Source organism: Podarcis melisellensis (assembly GCF_964234715.1).
Source record: "Podarcis melisellensis genome assembly, chromosome: 4".
Lineage (NCBI taxonomy): Eukaryota > Metazoa > Chordata > Lepidosauria > Squamata > Lacertidae > Podarcis > Podarcis melisellensis.
In genome coordinates this window covers 46153286-46173035 of record NC_138531.1, presented here as the reverse complement: position 1 = coordinate 46173035, position 19750 = coordinate 46153286, and the positions used below count along the sequence as shown (strand labels likewise).

The 19750-nt window shown below is 38.8% G+C and overlaps 1 protein-coding gene across 1 annotated transcript in view; it reads left to right on the top strand.

Annotated features, from left to right (window-relative positions):
- The window catches only part of CFAP47 (cilia and flagella associated protein 47), a 200419-nt gene that overhangs the window by 128685 nt on the left and 51984 nt on the right, over positions 1–19750 (top strand). Inside the window, exons 55-57 of the mRNA XM_081908931.1 lie at positions 9149–9253; positions 11874–12030; positions 19094–19186. Of these exons, the coding sequence (XP_081765057.1) occupies positions 9149–9253; positions 11874–12030; positions 19094–19186 (355 nt within the window). The remainder of the gene's footprint in view (positions 1–9148; positions 9254–11873; positions 12031–19093; positions 19187–19750) is intronic.

Sequence of the window (19750 nt, the reverse complement as noted above, 5' to 3'; positions counted from 1 at the left end):
TATTTCGTTACCTCACTTCTGTCTTATAGTGTCTTATTTATCAATTCAGAAATTTGCCGATACTGAAGGTATACCTTCCTAGAAAGGAGCATTTTTTAACATTCATACAACTTATAATGCTTTTTCAAATAGTCCTTAAAATTTTTCCAAACTTCCTCCGTTTCTTCTTCTCCCGAGTCTCGAATTCTGCCAGTCATTTCAGCCAACTCCATATAGTCCATCAGCTGCGTCTGCCATTCTTCCAATGTGGGTAGATTTTGTGTCTTCCAGTGCTTTGCCAACAGAATCCTCGCTGCTGTAGTAGCGTACATAAAGAAAGTTCTATCTTTCTTGACCATCCTCTGGTCTACCATGCCCAGAAGGAAGGCCTCCGGTTTCTTAGGTAAGGTGAATCTCAGCACCTTTTTTAGTTCATTATGTATCATTTCCCAGAAGGCCTTCACTTTCGGGCAGGTCCACCAGAGGTGTAAAAATGTCCCTTCCTCTTCCTTACATTTCCAACATTTATTATCGGACAGGTGATATATCTTTGCAAGCTTGACTGGGGTCATGTACCACCGGTATATCATTTTCATAATGTTTTCCTTCAAGGCAGTACATGCCGTGAATTTCATTCCGGTGTTCCATAACCTTTCCCAGTCTTCAAACATAATGTTATGCCCCAAGTCCTGTGCCCACTTTATCATAGAGGATTTGACAATCTCATCCTGTGTGTTCCATTTAAGCAGCAAGTTATACATTCTCGAAATTAGCTTGGATTTTGGCTCAAGCAACTCTGTTTCTAGTTTCGATTTATCCTCCTGAAAACCCACTTTTTTGTCTGCTTTAAAAACTTCCTGGATTTGAGCATAATGCAACCAATCTCGCACCTTGTTTTTTAACTTTTCCATACTCTGTAACCTCCATTTATCTCCAATTTTTTCAATTATTTCCCAATATTTAGGCCAGTGGGCCTCCATATTGAGTCTTTTACGTGCTTTGGCCTCCATCGGTGAGAGCCACCTCGGAGTTTTACTCTCCAATAAGTCTTTGTATTTTGACCAGACCATGAAAATTGCCCTTCTGACAATATGGTTTTTGAACAATTTATGAACTTTAACCTTGTCATACCACAAATATGCATGCCACCCAAAAGCATTATCAAATCCCTCCAGGTCAAGGACGTCGGTGTTCTCCAATAGGATCCAATCCTTCAACCAGCAGAGGGCTGCAGCTTCGTAATATAACCTCAAGTCCGGCAGGGCAAACCCCCCTCTTTCTTTCGCATCTGTTAGTATTTTAAACTTTATTCGGGGCTTTTTGCCCTGCCAGACAAATTTAGATAAATCCCTCTGCCATTTTCCAAAACATTCCACCTTATCCACGATCTGGAGGGACTGAAACAAAAATAGCATTTTCGGCAATACATTCATCTTTATAGCAGCTATTCTGCCCAACAAGGAAAGTTTTAATCTTGACCATGTTTCCAGATCTCTTTTTATCTCTGACCAACATTTCTCATAGTTATCCTTAAATAAATTCAAATTTTTGGAGGTCAAGTGCACCCCTAGGTACTTTACTTTTTTAACCACATTTAGTTCTGTTTCTTTTCTGAACTCCTCTATTTCAGTAGTTGTCAAGTTTTTTGCTAAAACTTTAGTTTTTTGTTTATTCAGCTTGAATCCCGCCACCCGACCAAAATCAGAAATTAATTCTAACGCTCTTTTAGTACTAGAGGCTGGCTCCTGTAATGTTAATACCAAGTCGTCTGCGAAAGCTTTCAGTTTATATTGTTTCTCTCCGACCACAATTCCCTGTGTCAACCGGTCGTTTCTAATCATGTTCAGTAGCACCTCCAGGACTGAAATAAACAACAGAGGAGATAGAGGGCACCCCTGTCGTGTCCCTTTTTCAATTTTAAACTCCTCTGTCACCACGTTGTTTACTATCAATTTGGCCTTTTGTTCTGAATAAATTGCTTCTATTCCATTTTCAAACCCCCGCCCTACTCCCATCCTTTCCAAATTTTTCTTCATAAACAGCCAAGAAATGTTGTCAAAGGCCTTCTCCGCATCAATAAAAATCAACACCGCTCTTGTGTTTGAATTAATCTGTAAAAACTCCAAAATGTCAATGATGTTTCTTGTGTTGTCAAATAAATGCCTACCAGGGAGAAAGCCTGCTTGGTCCTTATGAATCACTTCATTTAAGACTTTCTTAAACCTACTTGCCAAAATGTCTGCAAAAATTTTATAATCCACATTTAGGAGTGAGATAGGACGGTAGTTTTTAAGTTGAGTTTTTTCAGATTCTAGTTTTGGGATCAACGTGATGAAGGCTTCTTTCCACGTTTCCGGTGCCTTCCTCCCCTCCATAATCTGGTTGCAAACTTCCAGCAATGGTTGTGTCAATGAGTCCTTCAGTACCTTATAATATTTGGAAGTAAGCCCATCAGGTCCCGGAGATTTGCCCAGTTGGAGGTTCTGAATGGCGCATTCAATTTCTTGGGTTGTAATATTACAGTTCAGGGTTGCTCTCATTTCCTGGGGTATTTTTTGTAATCCATTAGTTATAACAAATTGGTCCACCTCTGAGCTTTTTTGTGGCCTTTGAGAATAGAGTTCTTTGAAATATTTCTGGAAGGACCTTCTAATTTCATCGGGTTTCTGAACCATTCTCCCTTCAATCTCTAGATTTGTAACTGTGTTAAGTTTTTGTCTCTTTTTCAGCTGCCAGGCTAACAATTTTCCACATTTGTTTGCAGATTCAAAGGATCTTTGTTTCATTTGTTTAATTTTCCATTCCACCTCTTGATTTATCAGTTTCGAATATTGTGCCTGGAAAAACTTCACTTCTCTCAATACTTCCTTTGATTTAGGCCTGGGTCTCAGTTTTCTCTCTCCTTCTCTTATTTTCTCCAAGATCTTCTCCTTCTTTTCATTCCAGAGTCTTTTTTTAATCGTGTTCTGTTGTATTAGAAACCCTCTTATCACTGCTTTGCTTGCGTCCCAGATTATTCTTTTTTCCACATTTGTCTTTAAGTTTATTTCGAAATAGTCCTTTAAAACTTTTTGGGCCTTCTTAACAATCTCCTGATCTCTTAACAAGGCGTCATTCATTCTCCATCTGAACGATCCGGTTGTATTTAGTCTCAATTCCATTCTCAAGGCGTTGTGGTCGGAGCAGGTTTTTGGGCAGATTTCCACTTTTCTGGTCTTAGGTGCCAGCCCTCTAGTTATCCATATTTGGTCGATTCGCGTCCATGTCATATGGGCCTCAGAAAAGAAAGTTCCTTCTTTCCCTAGAGGGTTCTTGATCCTCCATATGTCAATCAAATCCAAATTGTCAGTCATTTCAAAAAAGGTTTTTGGAAGTCTGCCATCTTTCGTTATATTAGCACTTTGTGACTTATCCATATTCACTGAGGCGACACCGTTCATATCTCCCAACATGATAATGTTGTTATAGTCCAAATAGTCCAGCATAATCTCGTGCAGCTTCTTAAAAAATTCCGATTTTCCATCATTTGGGGCGTAAATTCCCAGAATTAAAAACTTTTCTCCTTGTGTCTGGATTTCAATTGCCAAAATTCTGCCCTGTTCGTCTTTAAATACAAATTTTGGGGACAAGTTCTCCTTTGCATAAATCACCACTCCTCTTTTCTTAACTTTATCCGATGAAATAAATTCTTGGCCTAACCTTTTATTGATTAGCACTTTTCTATGGAGTCTTGTCACATGTGTTTCTTGCAGGCAAATAATATCCAATTGTTCTTTTTTCAAAATATGAAATACTTTTCTGCGTTTTTCTGGAGAATTCCCGCCATTTATATTCCAACTAAGAAGCTGTAGAGACATCCCGGTCTACTTCTTGGGTATCACAGTTGGGTATCTAATTTGTCGTCCTTTTCCGGAAGCTGTGGTGCCGGGCCGCCTCCAGATGGTATGGATCCTGGTGGTAATCCCGGTGGTGGAGGCCAAGAATCTACGGCTCTCTTTTGGAGGTCCTCCTCGTTGTCGTGTAGGAACTTCTGGTGGTCTTCTGGCGTTTTGATTCTTACCTTCTTTCCTTTATAGGTAAATGACAGACCTTGAGGAAATTCCCACCTGTAAGGGATTGCGTTGTATCTTAACAATTTGGCCAAGTCTGTATATGTGGCTCTAAGGTCCAGCAAATATTTAGGAATGTCTCTATAAATTTCTGCCCTTTTACCTTCGACTTCCAGGGATTTTTTAAAGTGTTGGCCTAATATCTTGTCTCTTTCCTCTCTTGTTCTCAAACAAACCAAACAGTCTCTGGACTTATCTTTTTTAACCGATCTTCCCAGTCTGAAGGCCGTCACAATCTTGAAATCTTTATCTTCTTCAACCCCCCAAAATTTAGAAAACAGCTCCGTCAAGAATTTCTCTAGGTTGCCCTGTTCCAACTCTGGGACAGCCCTCAGCCTAAGATTACATTCCTTACTTTTCAGTTCCACCATTGACAGGTAGGCTTGCTGTTCTCCTACCTGTCTTCTCAGAGGTCTTACTTCCCCTTTGATCTCTTCCACCTTCTTGCACGCTTGCTCAGCTTTTTGATTGGCTTCCGCAGCTAATTTGTAGTTCTCCGCCGTAGCTCCTTGCAGTTTCTCAATAGCCTGAGTGTGCTGCGAAACCTGATCCAAGAATCCAACAGCTTTTAGAAACAAGTGGGTTTAAAACCTTTTACACTAAATATAGATTATTTTTGCATGTTTGTTTTTACAACATCCTTATGAATAATGATGACATATAAACATCTGATAATGAATTGGATAAGCTGAATGGAGGGAAACAATTGCTAAACGTCCTCAACAGTTTGTGATCTATAGAAGTCAAAATTCATTATCATTAACTCCAATCCATCTCTGGGTTAATGATCTGACCATAATATGGATGAACCTGTTAGAGCTCTTGCAGAATCTTTCTACAGTAAATAATATAATGAATCAAGATTATAGAGTTTGGCTACTTGCACAAATGCTGGTTTGTGAAATGATTAGTAACAGAGAGCAGCCAGCTTTTGCTTATTTTATAATGAGGTGTTTAATATACTTTAGATTGGATATACTGAATGCAATAAATTGATACTTGGTCTTATTTTCTCAGTTTGATATCATATGATTGGGAAATGTTAAGTGCTTAAAGGAGGAAATGGGAGTCTGTTTCTTTTCATTTTTCAAAGGTGACAATAAAACTATTGAGAGAGGCAAAAGGGGAACAGTGGATGTTCAAAGCATAGGTTTGGATCCAGAATTCCCATGAACAGAAACGCTTCACCTCCACTCTCAGGATGTGCAACAGCAAGATACTCTGGTTGGAGGAAGCAGGGGAGGCACTTTTTCCCCAATTCTAACCCTTGGAGCTCCCTTTGTCCCATGAAAAGCTGTGCAATCTGGGCTTGGGAAAATCAGCAGAATAGTGTGAGAGGTGGCACAGGGGGCTGCAGGAGGAAGGACATCTCAGTGGCAGTCACCTTCTTCCTCCACTGGGTCGGTCAGAGTGCTTCAGTAACCTTCTCGACTTGATATGTTGCTGCCAAACATGGTAGACAATGCTGGATTAGATGGAGCAGCTTGTCAGATTCAGTATAAGGCAGGTTCAGGTGTTCAGGAACTTTTAAACTATGTGATCTAGACTGTTAGGTCACAGAACCATAGAACTGTAGAGTTGGAAGGGACCCCAGAGATAATCTACTCTAACTCCCTGCAATGCAGGAATATGCAGCTGGCCTGTACAGGGATTGAATCCACAACCTTGGCATTTGCAAGCCATAGGATGTTGAGATGGGCAGCTGAGTCCCTTCTAGAAATAGTCTGTCCTGTAGATTCTACACACATCAGGCTCCAGACTGGGAAATTTGAACCATGGACCTGAGAGTCTGATTAACTGTCAGACAGTTATTTTTTATTTGGACATTAGTAGTTCTGTTCATTGTCAGACAGAACAAAATCTATTGCCAGCAACATTTTCTGCCTCCAAAGATAGAAACAGTACTGTGATTTTAGAATGCTGTGTCCTTTCCATTAATGTTTTATTGAAGCTGAGTCACTGAGAAGCATCTTTTCTATGTGTTGTTTATGTATTCATGTTGTGCTGGTTCTTAAAATGCAAGGTCCTTTGTAAATTGTTACAAGTTTCTGAAAGGTAGAACAAGCGAAACATGTACCTATCAGATAAACCTATAAAATGCCTTTGTGGCATTTAAGATAGACATTCATGTTCTAAAGCAAAATAAATTAATCTTGTCTATTAAGCTGTTTGCTTTTTCTTGGCTTATGATAACAAATTTCTGTTTTGTTGTAATGTAGCGTAATATTAAGTCAAAATTCAGATTTTTCTGAATTCAATAAAATGACCTTTCTATGTATTGAATATTTTACTGTTCTGTTTCATCAAACTGAATAAATATGCTGGAGCGGACATTTTCTCATTCAGTTTGTTTAATGTAAAATATATTAAACACTTCATTATAAAATAAGTAAAAGCTGGAAGTGTTCTGTTACTTACAATTTCACAAATCAGTATTTGCATGCATAGCACTATGATCTTGATTCATTATATTATTAGCTTGCTGCAGATAGATTTTTGGAAGAGCTCTAACGGGTTCATACATATTACAGTCAGATCATTAGCAGAGAAATTGATTAAACTTAATGATAATGAATTTTGACTCCTGTAGCCTGCATACAAACTGTCCAGGCAGTTTAATATACCCTTCCTGCTTTCAGCTTTTCTAATTCATTACCAGATGCTTAAATGCCACCACTATTCATGGCACATTATCTGTAAAGGCACATTAAAAATAAATTACCTAAATTTACTTCATGAAAGTGTTCAATCCCAAATGCATTAGTCTTCAGCACTGGGCATGTGAATTTCAAACACTTCCACTTCTGCCTCTTTCTTAAAATATGGTGGCTTTGAGCATTTTTAGTAATCAGCCAGCTGCCACCTTTTTGCTTCAAGAGAACCTTCAAAGTGCACAGGATCTCAGATTCTAATTGAAATTGTGGGACATCCCTACCTTTAGCATCTCTTAGCGTTTTTTGTGTGTATTTGTGCTATAGTATATGAATTATTTTAGAAAAGTTTTTTTTTATCAAGTACTGATCTCTCACCTTTTGAGCTTAACACTTGATTATTTTCTTTATAAGCTCTTAATATTGCATAGAAGAACAACTTTTTAAAGATGAATTTTCTGCTCCACAGAAGGCTAAATATAGTTGCCTGTGTATAGTTAACTGTAGCATGGTATTTCTGGAGCTAGACTGAGGCAGGGCTTCTCATAGTCATATATCTTCATTATAAAAATCTAGTTTTGCTGGGTGATGCCCAAGTATAATCAAGGAACACTAACTGTGATTTAATTGTATATGCCAGCTTGCAGTTTGTGTGGTTTTGTATTTTCTCTCTTTGGACTGAAGCCCACCTGGAAACCCTTGAGTGAAGGGTTTGATATAAGTTGCCTAAATAAACTAACTAACTAACTAACTAACTAAGAAAGAAACTCATCACAGGAAACAAGCTGCTGGGGAGGGAGTCAGCGTAGGAAGCCATGCCTTTAGCAGCAGCCTGAGGGATGCCAGATATATATCACCAAGTCCTGACCAATACAGCAAATTTCATTGTAATCAGCCTAATAGCAAAGAAGCTTCTTGAATAACAATAAAGTGGACCAGCTTTTGGGATAAGGACTGACTTCTATAAAAGCTTTGATCTCAGCTTACCCGGAGGGGCCCCAGGGTCTAACTGTCTTGCATATGTTTTATGTGATTCTCAGCAAAATTTATATTTCATGTTCAATGCATGCACAGTTCTGAATAATAGCTTGTGAACTTGAACCCTGAACCAAGCGTACAGATATTCCCTTCTGCGCTTTGACAGTACCACAGTGCAGTCTCATCTTATTATGCTCAGTTGCATTTGTATGATTTTGTAAGTGAGCACTGTGAATACAACAAAGGTGTTGCATGTTACACATTGTGTTGTGCCACACAGACAAGTTTCACATTTAAACTGTATTGTTAGTTTAGCAACACTTGTGTGGATGCTTATATTATTGATATTTGTTATCGGGATCTTAATATTCTTAACATGCATTAATATTATATTTATTATTAACATAAAAATGAGATCATGCATTTGCTTTATATCCCATGTAAAAAAATGGTTTGGGAAACATTAATTGGATATTTTCGTATTAAAATGCAAAAACAAACAAAAAACAACACAACAACGACCGTGTTTATCTTGTATCCCTAACTGCTATTTAGATCTGACTCGTGCCTTAAGTGAAACATAGTTCCTGGTTAAGGAGAAACCAGACAAAAAGAAAAACATGGCAGCCTTTATATTAGCAAAGTTGAAGGTTATGTTTGGATGGTGTACTAGAAAAACCAATTAGAAGTTGCAGCAACAATATGTATGTTTCAGGCAGATATGCTTCTGGATGTCTGGCACTAGGCTGCACGTGTACCAAGTAATTTTATTCTTGGATTTAGATGTTAGTTCCTTGCTTAGAAGCGTCAAACAATTTTATCTTATCACCATATAGTTGGCCACTTTGCCTATCCCTATGGAATTGTGAATCCAACTCTTTTAATTTGGAGTAAGCACATCACAGCATGGTAGTTTATTTGAGCCCATATAAATGTGCATAACTGTAGATGGAAAACAGAGACAACTGCACATACTGTAAATATATACTGCACATTGCCTTTTAAAAATGGTATCTGGCTTTTTAATTGTGCAGCAATATAAGACTTCTAAGCATCTCTGTAATGTGAAAAAAGTAGATATAGTGGCAGTATACGACCTGAAAAACTGAAGCTCTCTTTCTTTCATCCATACTTTAAAAACAGCCTCCACTTCTTTCTTTGTGGCTAGTAACACAATCTTTTTCGTTTCTGGGGAATACATGTGCTGCAACTGCCGCTAAGCACTGTTTACTGCAGTACACTTTATCAGTCTTAGCAGATCCTGCATGCTGAGAGTGAAGAAGGCATACAGTGGAACACATTAATTACGTAAACATCAACAGTGTTGATACAAGGCACAATAAAAGAACTGGCTCCAAAATAAAATTGATTTTTATTTTTCATTTCCTCCCCCCCCCTCTCTCCTCTCCCTCCCTCCCAATGTTTGTACAGTTGGTTGTAGCTCCTCATTCCACCACTGAAGTACCAGTTCAGTTTTTTCCTTCTGCCCTAGGAAGGGCCAACCACACAGCAAAAATCACTTTCATGTGCCCACAGGTATGGATGCTCAATTAGATTTGATGAATTAAATATTATCTAGCATTGTAAAATATTATGATATGGTCCAGCGGCAGGAAAAGTTAGGCTAGTGTACAGTATTTCACTTGCCAAAGCCTTTATCCTGCCATTCTTCCTGAATGACTAGCCTATAGATCAGAAACAACATGGGGTTGCAGAGCCTCAAGGAAAGTGCTACTGGGTTTGATAAAGCTCAGGGCCTTGTGATTTTAAAATCCTGGTCAGAGGTTATTGGAATGTTGATATTGGATCCTTCATGGGTAGTCCATTTGAAAATGCACATATTCGTGATTTTCAGTTAGATACTTGAGATTTGACTGAGGTTACTAACAGTTATGGCTTGGTTAACATTCAGGAAAGTAATCTAAAATGTATACAATTATGAATGCCACTGTTCTTTTGAAAAAACCTATTAATGACTTTTTAAAATACAAGTCTCATATGCTAATTTCCTATTTATTACAAAGAAGCGCTTGAAAACACTAGATCTAATTTTACTTAAAGGTTTCTTCAAAATATTAGCATTTCCTGCCTCTTTACTGTGTTGAATTTTGAAAGGGAAATAACTAAGTTAACAAGATTCAACTCCTTCACCAACTCTACCTTACTGAAAGCTGCAGTCGGAGACAAATGAGCTAATATTATGACACATACTGAAATGTTTGCATATTATTTGTGCTTGAGTAAAATGTTTGGTTTCTGAAATGCATATTATTTCCTTGTTGGGTTATTTGATTCTCTAATCTAATGGGATTAGCACTTCAGATGATTACTAGCTAAAATGTATGACTCCTTATAATGTAGCAAAACCAATATTTTTTCTGAAAGTTTGAAGTGATTTACAGACTAATCCATAACCAAATTAAGCCAAATTGCTGGATTCACATCAGAGTCCTTATACTTTAGCCTTGGAAAGACACATTTACCTGGAAACAAGTCTTCCAAAACACAATGGGACTTACTTCACAGTAGACAGCTATAGGATTGCACTATTGCTATTGGTATATTTTAATTCCACTGATTTCTCTTTAAAAACCCCATTCATCTGAAAATCAAAGCAGATAAGTTTAGTTTGCTTGACAAAGTATACTGTTTGGATTCTTTTCTCTCCTTTAACATGCATTTGGAAGAAAAACAGCAAGAAAAACCAAGTGCCAGCAGTTCTGGTATATATGGTGTATATACAAGGACAGTTCAAGAAGATGAAGTGCTATTATTCTGTCTGAAACCATGATAGCTCACAGAACTTTGATCAATAAATTAAAAAGTCTTGTTATTTATCAAATACCAAAGCCATAAAATAAGCAAATAAGTCACTGAAACCTTTCAGGTTCAAATTGAGGACTGACACTCAATTTTTGTCAACATGCCTCTCCTGTCAAATAGTGGCAAATCTTCAAGTTTTATCTCAGCCAAACCTTTAATCAATATCTCATCCTTTCACTTGCTGTGTCCAGCCCTCTCAACCTTTTCAGTGTTTTGCTCTAACCTTTGTGACTCACTTTGCTCTTTTCATCCTTAAATCATCTGAAACTTTTGAATTATCGACTGAACTTCATAAGAGAAAGGTATTAAACTATTGCATGATGGTAGCAGATTGAATATACATCAGCATTATGTTTCTACCATTCCACTGCCAAGATTATTTTGAGAAAGGCTTTCAAGGGTCCTTTTCACTGTATATATAGGAAGCCTGGCAAAACTTTAACCTTAAAAATTGGCATTGATTTTCTTCCCTTGATTTCACTGATTAAATGCTTCTGAACTGACACTTTAAGCTGTCTCATAGCTGAGTAACTGACTAATATAAAATCAGCTAATGACAGGACTTATAGGACAAGGCTTAACTGTTTCTGATTGTGCCTCATTGCTGAATTGAGAGAAACCACTATGGGTTATTATCTGCTTCGTTTGCTTCTGGTTTGCAGCTGTGCGAACACTCTGCAATACGAATTTGAACTCTGACTGCAATCACTTTGTTCTTGTTTTTGAGCACTGAAATTAACTTTGTTGGAACAGCACAACTGAAATGCCAGGATGAGTAGAACAGTTAGTCAAGATACTAATATACTTATAGCACCTAGTTTTCCCGGTAAACCAGCAATATCTGTATGTAATGGAGTGAGACTAATAATACTGAGCAGTGTTAGAGACGAGCAGGATCTATTATTAGAGTGTCAAGTATTCTTTGATTACATTCTTTTCAGCTTCTTCTGTTTAATATGCTGCTACGAATAATGCATCATCTCAAATTCACTTCAAAAAATGTAAGCAGTGAAGTGGCTGAAACAGCTTTCCTCTAATGCTTAATTAGCTTATTACCAATTAAGGGTAACAGGTGGAATGTATGAAACTTTTTTAAAGAAGGAAGCCAAATAAATTGTGCTAGAATTGGCTTGCTATCTATCTAGTGCTGCAAGTGAATGGTCTTCCTTGCATTGAGCTCTGAGTTTGCATTGGAATTCCTTATGTATATAAAAACCCCATTGACTGGGGCCATCATATTTTTACCTGAAGTTTAACATTTACAGGAAAATGAAAAAAAAGAACAAAGAAGTGGTTTCTGATTAAAATGTGAATATTGTTATTCTTACCACAGCTTGAAGAATGGGTATTTTTATTGTCTGGGGTTGGTCTGATTCCTCAGCCATTGGAACCATCTTGTGTGAGTTCTTGCCTTGGTCACCATTCTTCTATCATCATAAGCTTCAGGAATCCTACATTTGAAGACATAGTGTTGGATGTCTTTTTAACAGGTACAGTAGATTCCTTTTATCATTATGTAATATATGTTGAATGCTTAAGTCCTTATTGTTCAGTTGAATTCAGTACCCAAACATGTTGCGTTGCCTAAACAATAGGGGGTTGGGCATTCAGCACATACTTTAAGTTTGAGTGGAAATCTTTGCCAGCCCACAGGCAAAGAAGTGTGTTTTCTTCTTGGGCACAGAAGGATTTATCTGTATTTACAGTTGGTGAACTAAGTTCTCCAGGGTGGGGTGGGGATATCACTGCTGGATCTCACATCTGCCTTTTAGTTGGCAACCTGAAGGACTTCAAGAAGGGTTTACCCTGTTCACCACCCCCCAGGCCTAGCCAAAGTAGGAAACTACAAGGAAAGCAGCTTACCAGCAAGGGTGCATCTTTTGCTAACAGGCCAGAGCAGGTCGGGTAGTAGACCAGGGCTCCCTAAAACAGTTTCAAGTCAGTCCTCCTTCTGTAACTTGGATTGCTTTTGGCGATGGACCACTTTTCCCTTTCTTCATCATTTAGTCTGTCAGCATGTTGGTTTCTACTGGATCAAATGCTTGAAACTACTATTGTATATTCAGCTGTTTCTACAGATACCTGGTACCATGGCAGCAATAAAGCGCAGCTTCAGAACAAATAAAATTCCACTGCAAAGCATCCATAGACAGGTTTTTTTAAAAAAACAAAACCCTAGACAAAGAAACAGGTTTTCACCTGGCTCCCAAAAGAAAACAAAGACAGCCCTAGGCGAGTCTGAAACCAGGGTGAGGTTAGACAGTACTTCCCTCACCTCAAACAATGTGTGGGACTTAATGCTCTGAAGTTAAATTTAATGAGCCTAGGGCAGTGTTTTCCAACGTTGGTTCTCCAGCTGTTTTTGGACTACAACTCCCATCATCCCTAGCTAGCAAGACCAGAGGTCAGGGATGATGGGAATTGTAGCCCAAAAACAGCTGGAGACCCAAGATTGGGAAACACTGGTCAAGGGATTATTCCTTATCATACAAGCAGGGACCTTTTTAGGTGCAACCGATGTGTATGTCCACGACTACTCTCATCATGCCAAACCTGGAAGTGACCCAAAGATGTCACAAAAGGGGGAAGAGTGGGGCAGGGATGGGGTGGAACAGGGTAGGATGGACTTATACAGGCCCTGCCGATGTGCACAGGGATCCAGAACATAACCCGGGCACAAATTGGTTGCTACCTATATGGCATTAGTTAATTTTTGGATAAAATTCTGTGGTTCTATCTCAGTGGTAGAGCAACTGCTTTTCATGCAGAAGCACCCATATTCAATCCCTGAATTCTGCAAGTGGGATTGAGAAAGAACCTTGTCTATAACCCTGGAGAGTCACTGTCAGATGGGCCAGTGATCTGACTTGGTACAAGTCTGCTTTCTCTGATGGGACAGTGAGGAAGACACTTCTTGAGCTACAGGAATGTTGCCAAGTAGCTTTAAAAACACACCTTTCATATGGCTCTGAAATGCAACTGAAGTGAACAGAGACTCTCCTAAAAAATATTCGGTAAATCTGAAATATTTAATCTCTACTTCTTCCACCCGCTCTAAATTGGCTCCAAGCTTACGTGACCCTTTCTATATCGTACTTGTGTGTGTGTTTAAGGCTCTATTTAGTGTGCCTGGGTAAAGCCTGGAATACGTTTGGGGCTCTCCTTCTGTGTACTCTGGGGAGCAAGATCAAAAAAGAGCATTAAAACAAACTGACAGACTGCCAGGCTGCCTCCTCCTTCAAGAAATTCCTTCCTTCTGAACATCACTTATCGAGACCAGCTAATATTGTGTTGGATTCAAAGACATGTGAGTGAAATGAGTTCACTCATTAGTGCTATTCCATGATTTGGTACGCAAGCACTGAAGGAAGAAACAGTTCACCAAAGTATTTGGAGCTGCATCGCACAATACAAAGGAATTGTACACCTGTCTGTACATGGGATTAACACAATTCTGCACTGAAAAGCAAGCACTAATGGTTGATGTTCCCCACTGGAACACTAGGATTGCTCTGCCGTGAGAAATTGCATGAACCCCAGGCATTTGGGACTTGAATCAGCCTTTTAGTTGACCCAGGATATTTTTAAAATCTGAACCGGAGAAGTGTAATGCACATGGTTAGGAAATGGCTATCAACAGTTTTATGCTGCACGCATATTGATGACCACATTTTTGGAAAGAAGAGATGCGTTACTATTACACCATTTCATTCCGCACCATTTAGAAAACAGCATGTTTTGTCCTGATTTATCATTCAAGTCAGTATCTCTTCTGATTTGCACAGCAACAGAACTATTATAAGAAGCAAACCGAGTCTAAACACTGTGCCAAATGGCGTATTTAGAAGTATCATTGTATTGGGCTGCTGTTTGTAATGTGCTTTCTTAAAACAGTTTCCACAGAAATGATACAAGAAGCGACCTTCAATATAATCCCTGCAGAAATCATGTGCACAGATGAATACTATTGTGGCAGACACCAAGCAAACTTGGGAGATAAAGGCACAGTAAGAAGAGGAAGCAAATAGGAACCTAGGACACATCTTATACAGAGAAGGACCATTAGTCCATCTTCCTCAGTATTGTCTACAATGACTGGCAACAGTTCTCCAGGTTTTCAGACAGGGGTTTCTTTCAGCCTGGCTTGTTTATGGCAGGGATTGAATCTGGTACCTTCCGCATGCAAAGCAAATACTCTAACCACTGAACTATGCATGGCCTTTCTCCTAAACAGATCAAGAAGCTAAATGCATTTAGGTTTACATAATGATTCACTACTTGAATCTTTGGCTTCAGGGTTCAGGGAACATTATTTTGCAAATAGACTATTCATTGTTGTTTATATTTTTGTACTATCTACATTAGGTTCATAAGACTGCATGGTTTGGTTGTTGGAATTCCCCAACATATCAATCCACATCAACATTTGACCTCCAATTGCTAAAGGCACCGAGACCTAGATTTTGCCTCTGCAACACTTACCAAATAGCTCTATCATTGTTCTGGGCAAATAAAATTCTGGACTTGTAAATTCATTCATACAGTAATATTTAAACATGTTTATCTGCATAAATCGGGATTTACATATTGGTATCTCCTCACAGGGGGAAAATACATTAAATGTGCAACTGGCATTTATGCTAATAAGTGCTGAACTAAAAGATTAATGTCTCTGCAATTACTAATCAGTTTAGGAGAGTAATTGCTCCATCTTTGGGATCTGACTTTATCTACTTGTGTAAGCATCTTCAGCTTAAAGCAGATCTCTGTAGCAATATTTGGGGTTGTTCACTGCCACAGTATAGCAGCTGCCTCATCCTTTGCATTCCTAAAGCTAAAACTATTTACAAAACATAATTGTATGCAGTGTAGCTTGGTCACCCCATTTTCTTGGTGAAATAGCCGTTTTGCTTAAATTGGTGTGGAAATATTTTCTGACTGCTCTTATGCTTCTCTGGGAACTCTTTTAATTTCTGTGAAGTATTCAGCAGAACTAAATGCTGGATTTGTAGCAGTCTAGTCTAAACTTCTTTTTGTTGCAGTTTTTCCCTCTGGGTAGTTGGTATTAGAACCTTCAAAGACCATTTAATTCAATATACATAATTAAGAGCAAATAAACATCACATTTGTTGAAAACGTTAACTAAAACATTTATTTTGAGCATAACTATAGCTCTGTTTTTAACCATTGCATTATATTTATTTACTCAATATATGCCAGCACACTGTTATAAAATAGCATGGTCCTTGTTTTAGGCAGCAATTTTTTGTACACTTACCTATGAGTGAACACAACCGTAATTAGTTCAGAGTAAAACGTACATAGGATTCTGCAGGTAGGCAAGATATAGGTTGAAATTCGGTGTTATCTGTAGAATCTTTTCAGTTTGTCAGACAGAACAATCCCTCTCCTTCCCCTGTGTACTGTTCTGGGGTTTTTTCCTGACCACCCCTTGGAGCCAGTTTTGGCAGCAGTGGGAGTCCTTCTACAGGACTTTTGCTGATAAGGCTTCTTAGGTGAACCCCACCCAAAATATTCAATAATTGTACAAATACAATTTATCAAAATTATATTACAAAAACTAAGTTTGGCAGAGAATAAATATTTCCAGGCACTAGCAAACTGTCAAATACATGAACAAATACCCAGAAGAAGTAATTTCTTATAATCTCATTAATCGATTATCTGGGACAACACATTCCAAAACACACTGTTTGTTTAAGAGCAATCCACTGCTTTTGTAATTTAAGAGAGCAAGACTCCTTCTTTGTCTTTGTACAGTGTCAGCCAGGTGCACGTGGACTAATATTGTAATGTGAGTTAGGTCATTTAGAGTCTCATTTCCAGTAGAGTTGGAGAAAGCATATATTCAACTCTTACCAGTGTTGCTCTGTATAACAATCTGCTAGACAGTTTGACAGTGCAGATGTAACATCATTTGATTCTTGACAGCCTATTTTTCCACTCTCACTGTAATTTTTTTCACATGTGTCATTCACCATACCCGGTACAATGTTGCTGAAATTGGTTTTCCATTATAGTCTTTTTGGCAATCACTGTAAATGTCAACTCAACTAATTAGGTACCTATCTGTTGCTGCTGTGATCACCTTCACATTCCCAAGTTTGAGATAAGAGTTGTAGTAAAGACCAGTATTGTAAGTTTTCGGAAAAAGAGGTTGAGATGAATTAATGGATGGTATGACAGTTAAATTGTCGCGTTAAATCATGCAAAGCAAATTTGTGTACAAGTTATAAATCTTTGTAACTATGGGATGTTAGGAGGGAAGGGCGAGTTGGTTCTTTGCATAATTCAGCCTTGTAAATAAGCCTCCAAAGTTGCTATCCTGAATTTTTAACTAATCTATTAAGAGGCTAGTAGGCTGTGTTACCATTCTGGCCACTGGGAATGAGAAACCTGAAAGTGTAGGCTTCCAGCTCATTATTAAGTTGCTGCTGATCGAGCAGACTGGTGGGGCTTGGGAGTGGGGAGAGGGACGGAGCCATCCTTCCATTCTAGCCCAGTGCATTTCCATGGTAACCATGGAGGAAATGTACCTCCCTCCTTGTGGCTAGCACAGATACCAAGCAGGCTCAGGACTGCCCAATACATTTTGGCACCTGAGGTGAACCAGCAAAGGGTGCCTCCCTCCTTGCCAGGGAATAAGGGGTGAGCGAAGATCTACATTGGAATCTGCTACCCCTGTGGATCCTGCTGTCTGAGGCAGTTGCCTCACCTGGCCTTATATGTGGGCCATCCCTGAGCAGGCTGCTGGAAAAAGAACACAATGAGCCATCCCTTCTCCACCATCCTATTCACTTACCTTCATGGAATTCCTGGTCACCTATGGCTACCATACAGGCTGTTAAATATAAAGTAGACATAGTTCTCCTGTTATTTGCCATTCACTCCCTCAAAAGCTAGTCAGCTAGGCCTGTTACCATATATTTCCCTCCACGCCATGGCCATTCTAATGAAAACCACATATTTATTAGCATGGTGCTAACACCAAGGTTGCAGGTTCGATCCCCATATGGGACAGCTGCATATTCCTCCTGCATTGTAGGGGGTTGGACTAGATCAGGCATAGGCAAACTTGGCCCTCCAGATGTTTTGGGACTACAACGCCCATCACCCCTAGCTAACAGGACCAGTGGTCAAGGATGATGGGAGTTGTAGTCCCAAAACATCTGGAGGGCTATGTTTGCCCATGCTTTGATTGGATGATCATCCGCGTCCCTTCCAATTCTATGATTCTATATATTCTGTATGAAAATAGGTGATGTTGCTTGGCTTATAATATAAATTCATTATTCCTTGGCTTGGAATATAAATTTCAGCAGTGAGTGACTGTTCTCAGTTCGAAGGCAAGCATTATGGCATCTCAGTTCTTCTCTACCTTGAATTTTAAAGAGAATAAGTTCCAACTCACTTATCTAACAGCTGCAGTGGCTATAGTAGGGTGAAATGTCTCTCTTCCCCATAATCTGTAATCCATAGTAGCATGGCAGGTACTGGGGATTGTGTTTCTCTCAATCCTGCTCTCAAGATTTGGCCTTTTTTGGGGGCCATTACACTGTTAATCAATGGTGAGTCTGACTTAATAATAATAATTTTATTTATACACTACCCAGCCACTCTGGGCGGCTTCCTATTGCTGGGCTGCCTGCAACTGGGCAAATGGCATTTAGCCAGCAGTGAGTTGGTTTTGCATTTTGGCTGGAGGGCTCCCTGGTTGCACTGTATCCTAACTGCCTTCAGGCTGGCAGATTGGAGTTTGGATTGCCCAGTGGTAATTCATCAGAGTTTGTATAACTTTATGTTTGCTGATTATCAGATCAAATTAATACTGATGATTTTCTCACTGCTGCAACACCAATTGTTTCTTTCTGGTATCATATTTTTCCATAGCTATGTATTGTGTGAGACTGAGCTTTATTTTTTTTTTTTGGTCGTATCGCCATGTAGTACAGTCACAATTAAATTTGATCTATCTGGGATGGATTAAATCACTTGTCTCCAGAAACGTCTATGCAGAATACAGCAAGAAGTAACATGTTGAGGTGCTGCAAATAGGCCTTTATGAATTTCGTTAAAATTTCAGTTTGGAATATAATTTCATAGAATTGGAGAGTTGGAAGAGACTCTGAGCATCATCTCATCCAACTCTGTGCAATGCACGAATCTCAACTTTCTGCTTTAAAACCTCTGAGGAAGGAGAGTCCTTCTTTGCTATATATTTTTAAAGAACAAACATTTTTGCACATCCCTTTTCCAAAACTTTGGTTTTAGGGGGTATATTATTCCAAATAATTTTAATAGGATTCCATGAGCAGCTATAGTCATTTTTGGCATGCATAGGAGAACGATTAAAATGCAGAGAGACCTTAAAAAACTGTCATCTCCTATTTCAAAGTATACTTTGAAGAGCATTCATCAGTTCTTACATTAGAACAGCCTTTGATCACATTTCAACCTCCAGTGAATTCCTTTCCTTGAATGTGACATTGAAGCATAACAGAATTTTCTTTTTCTTTCCCTTCTTTTTATTAGATCAGGAGCATGTCATGCATAATCCCCATGCATCTGTATCCCACCAGTCCAATAAGGACAGCATTTTCTGGCTTTCCCTCAAGCAAAAACAAGGTACACAATTGTATGGTTTATGTATGTTTTTGCAAAGTGATCTGCATAACGATTGAAAATATATATTCATTTATGTAGCTTAATTCCCATTTAACGAAACAATAAAAGCACAACTGTTTTGCTCTATTATATATTGTAGCGGTGGGACTCGTATTTGTTTAACATGGGTTGGGAGCTGTACTCAAGTTAGAGCAGGCATAGGCAAACTCGGCCCTCCAGATGTTTTGGGACTAAAAATCCCATCATACCTAACTAACAGGACCAGTGGTCAGGGATGATGGGAGTTGTAGTCGCAAAACATCTGGAGGGCCGAGTTTCCCTATGCCTGAGTTAGAGGAAGTATGGCCCACACAGAAAATGTTCAGAAGGAAATATTCCTCCCAGCATCCCAATTAAGTCTTAGATGAGTATTCATTGATGTGGTTTAGTTATGGTTATGGGTTTGATAGATGCTGTAGTCATTTGAGTTTTGCTGGAGAAGAATGTACTGGTATGCAGTCTACTGCTGGTTCACCTTATCCTATCAAAAGCCACCTAACAGAGAGTTATGTTGTTTATTGCCAA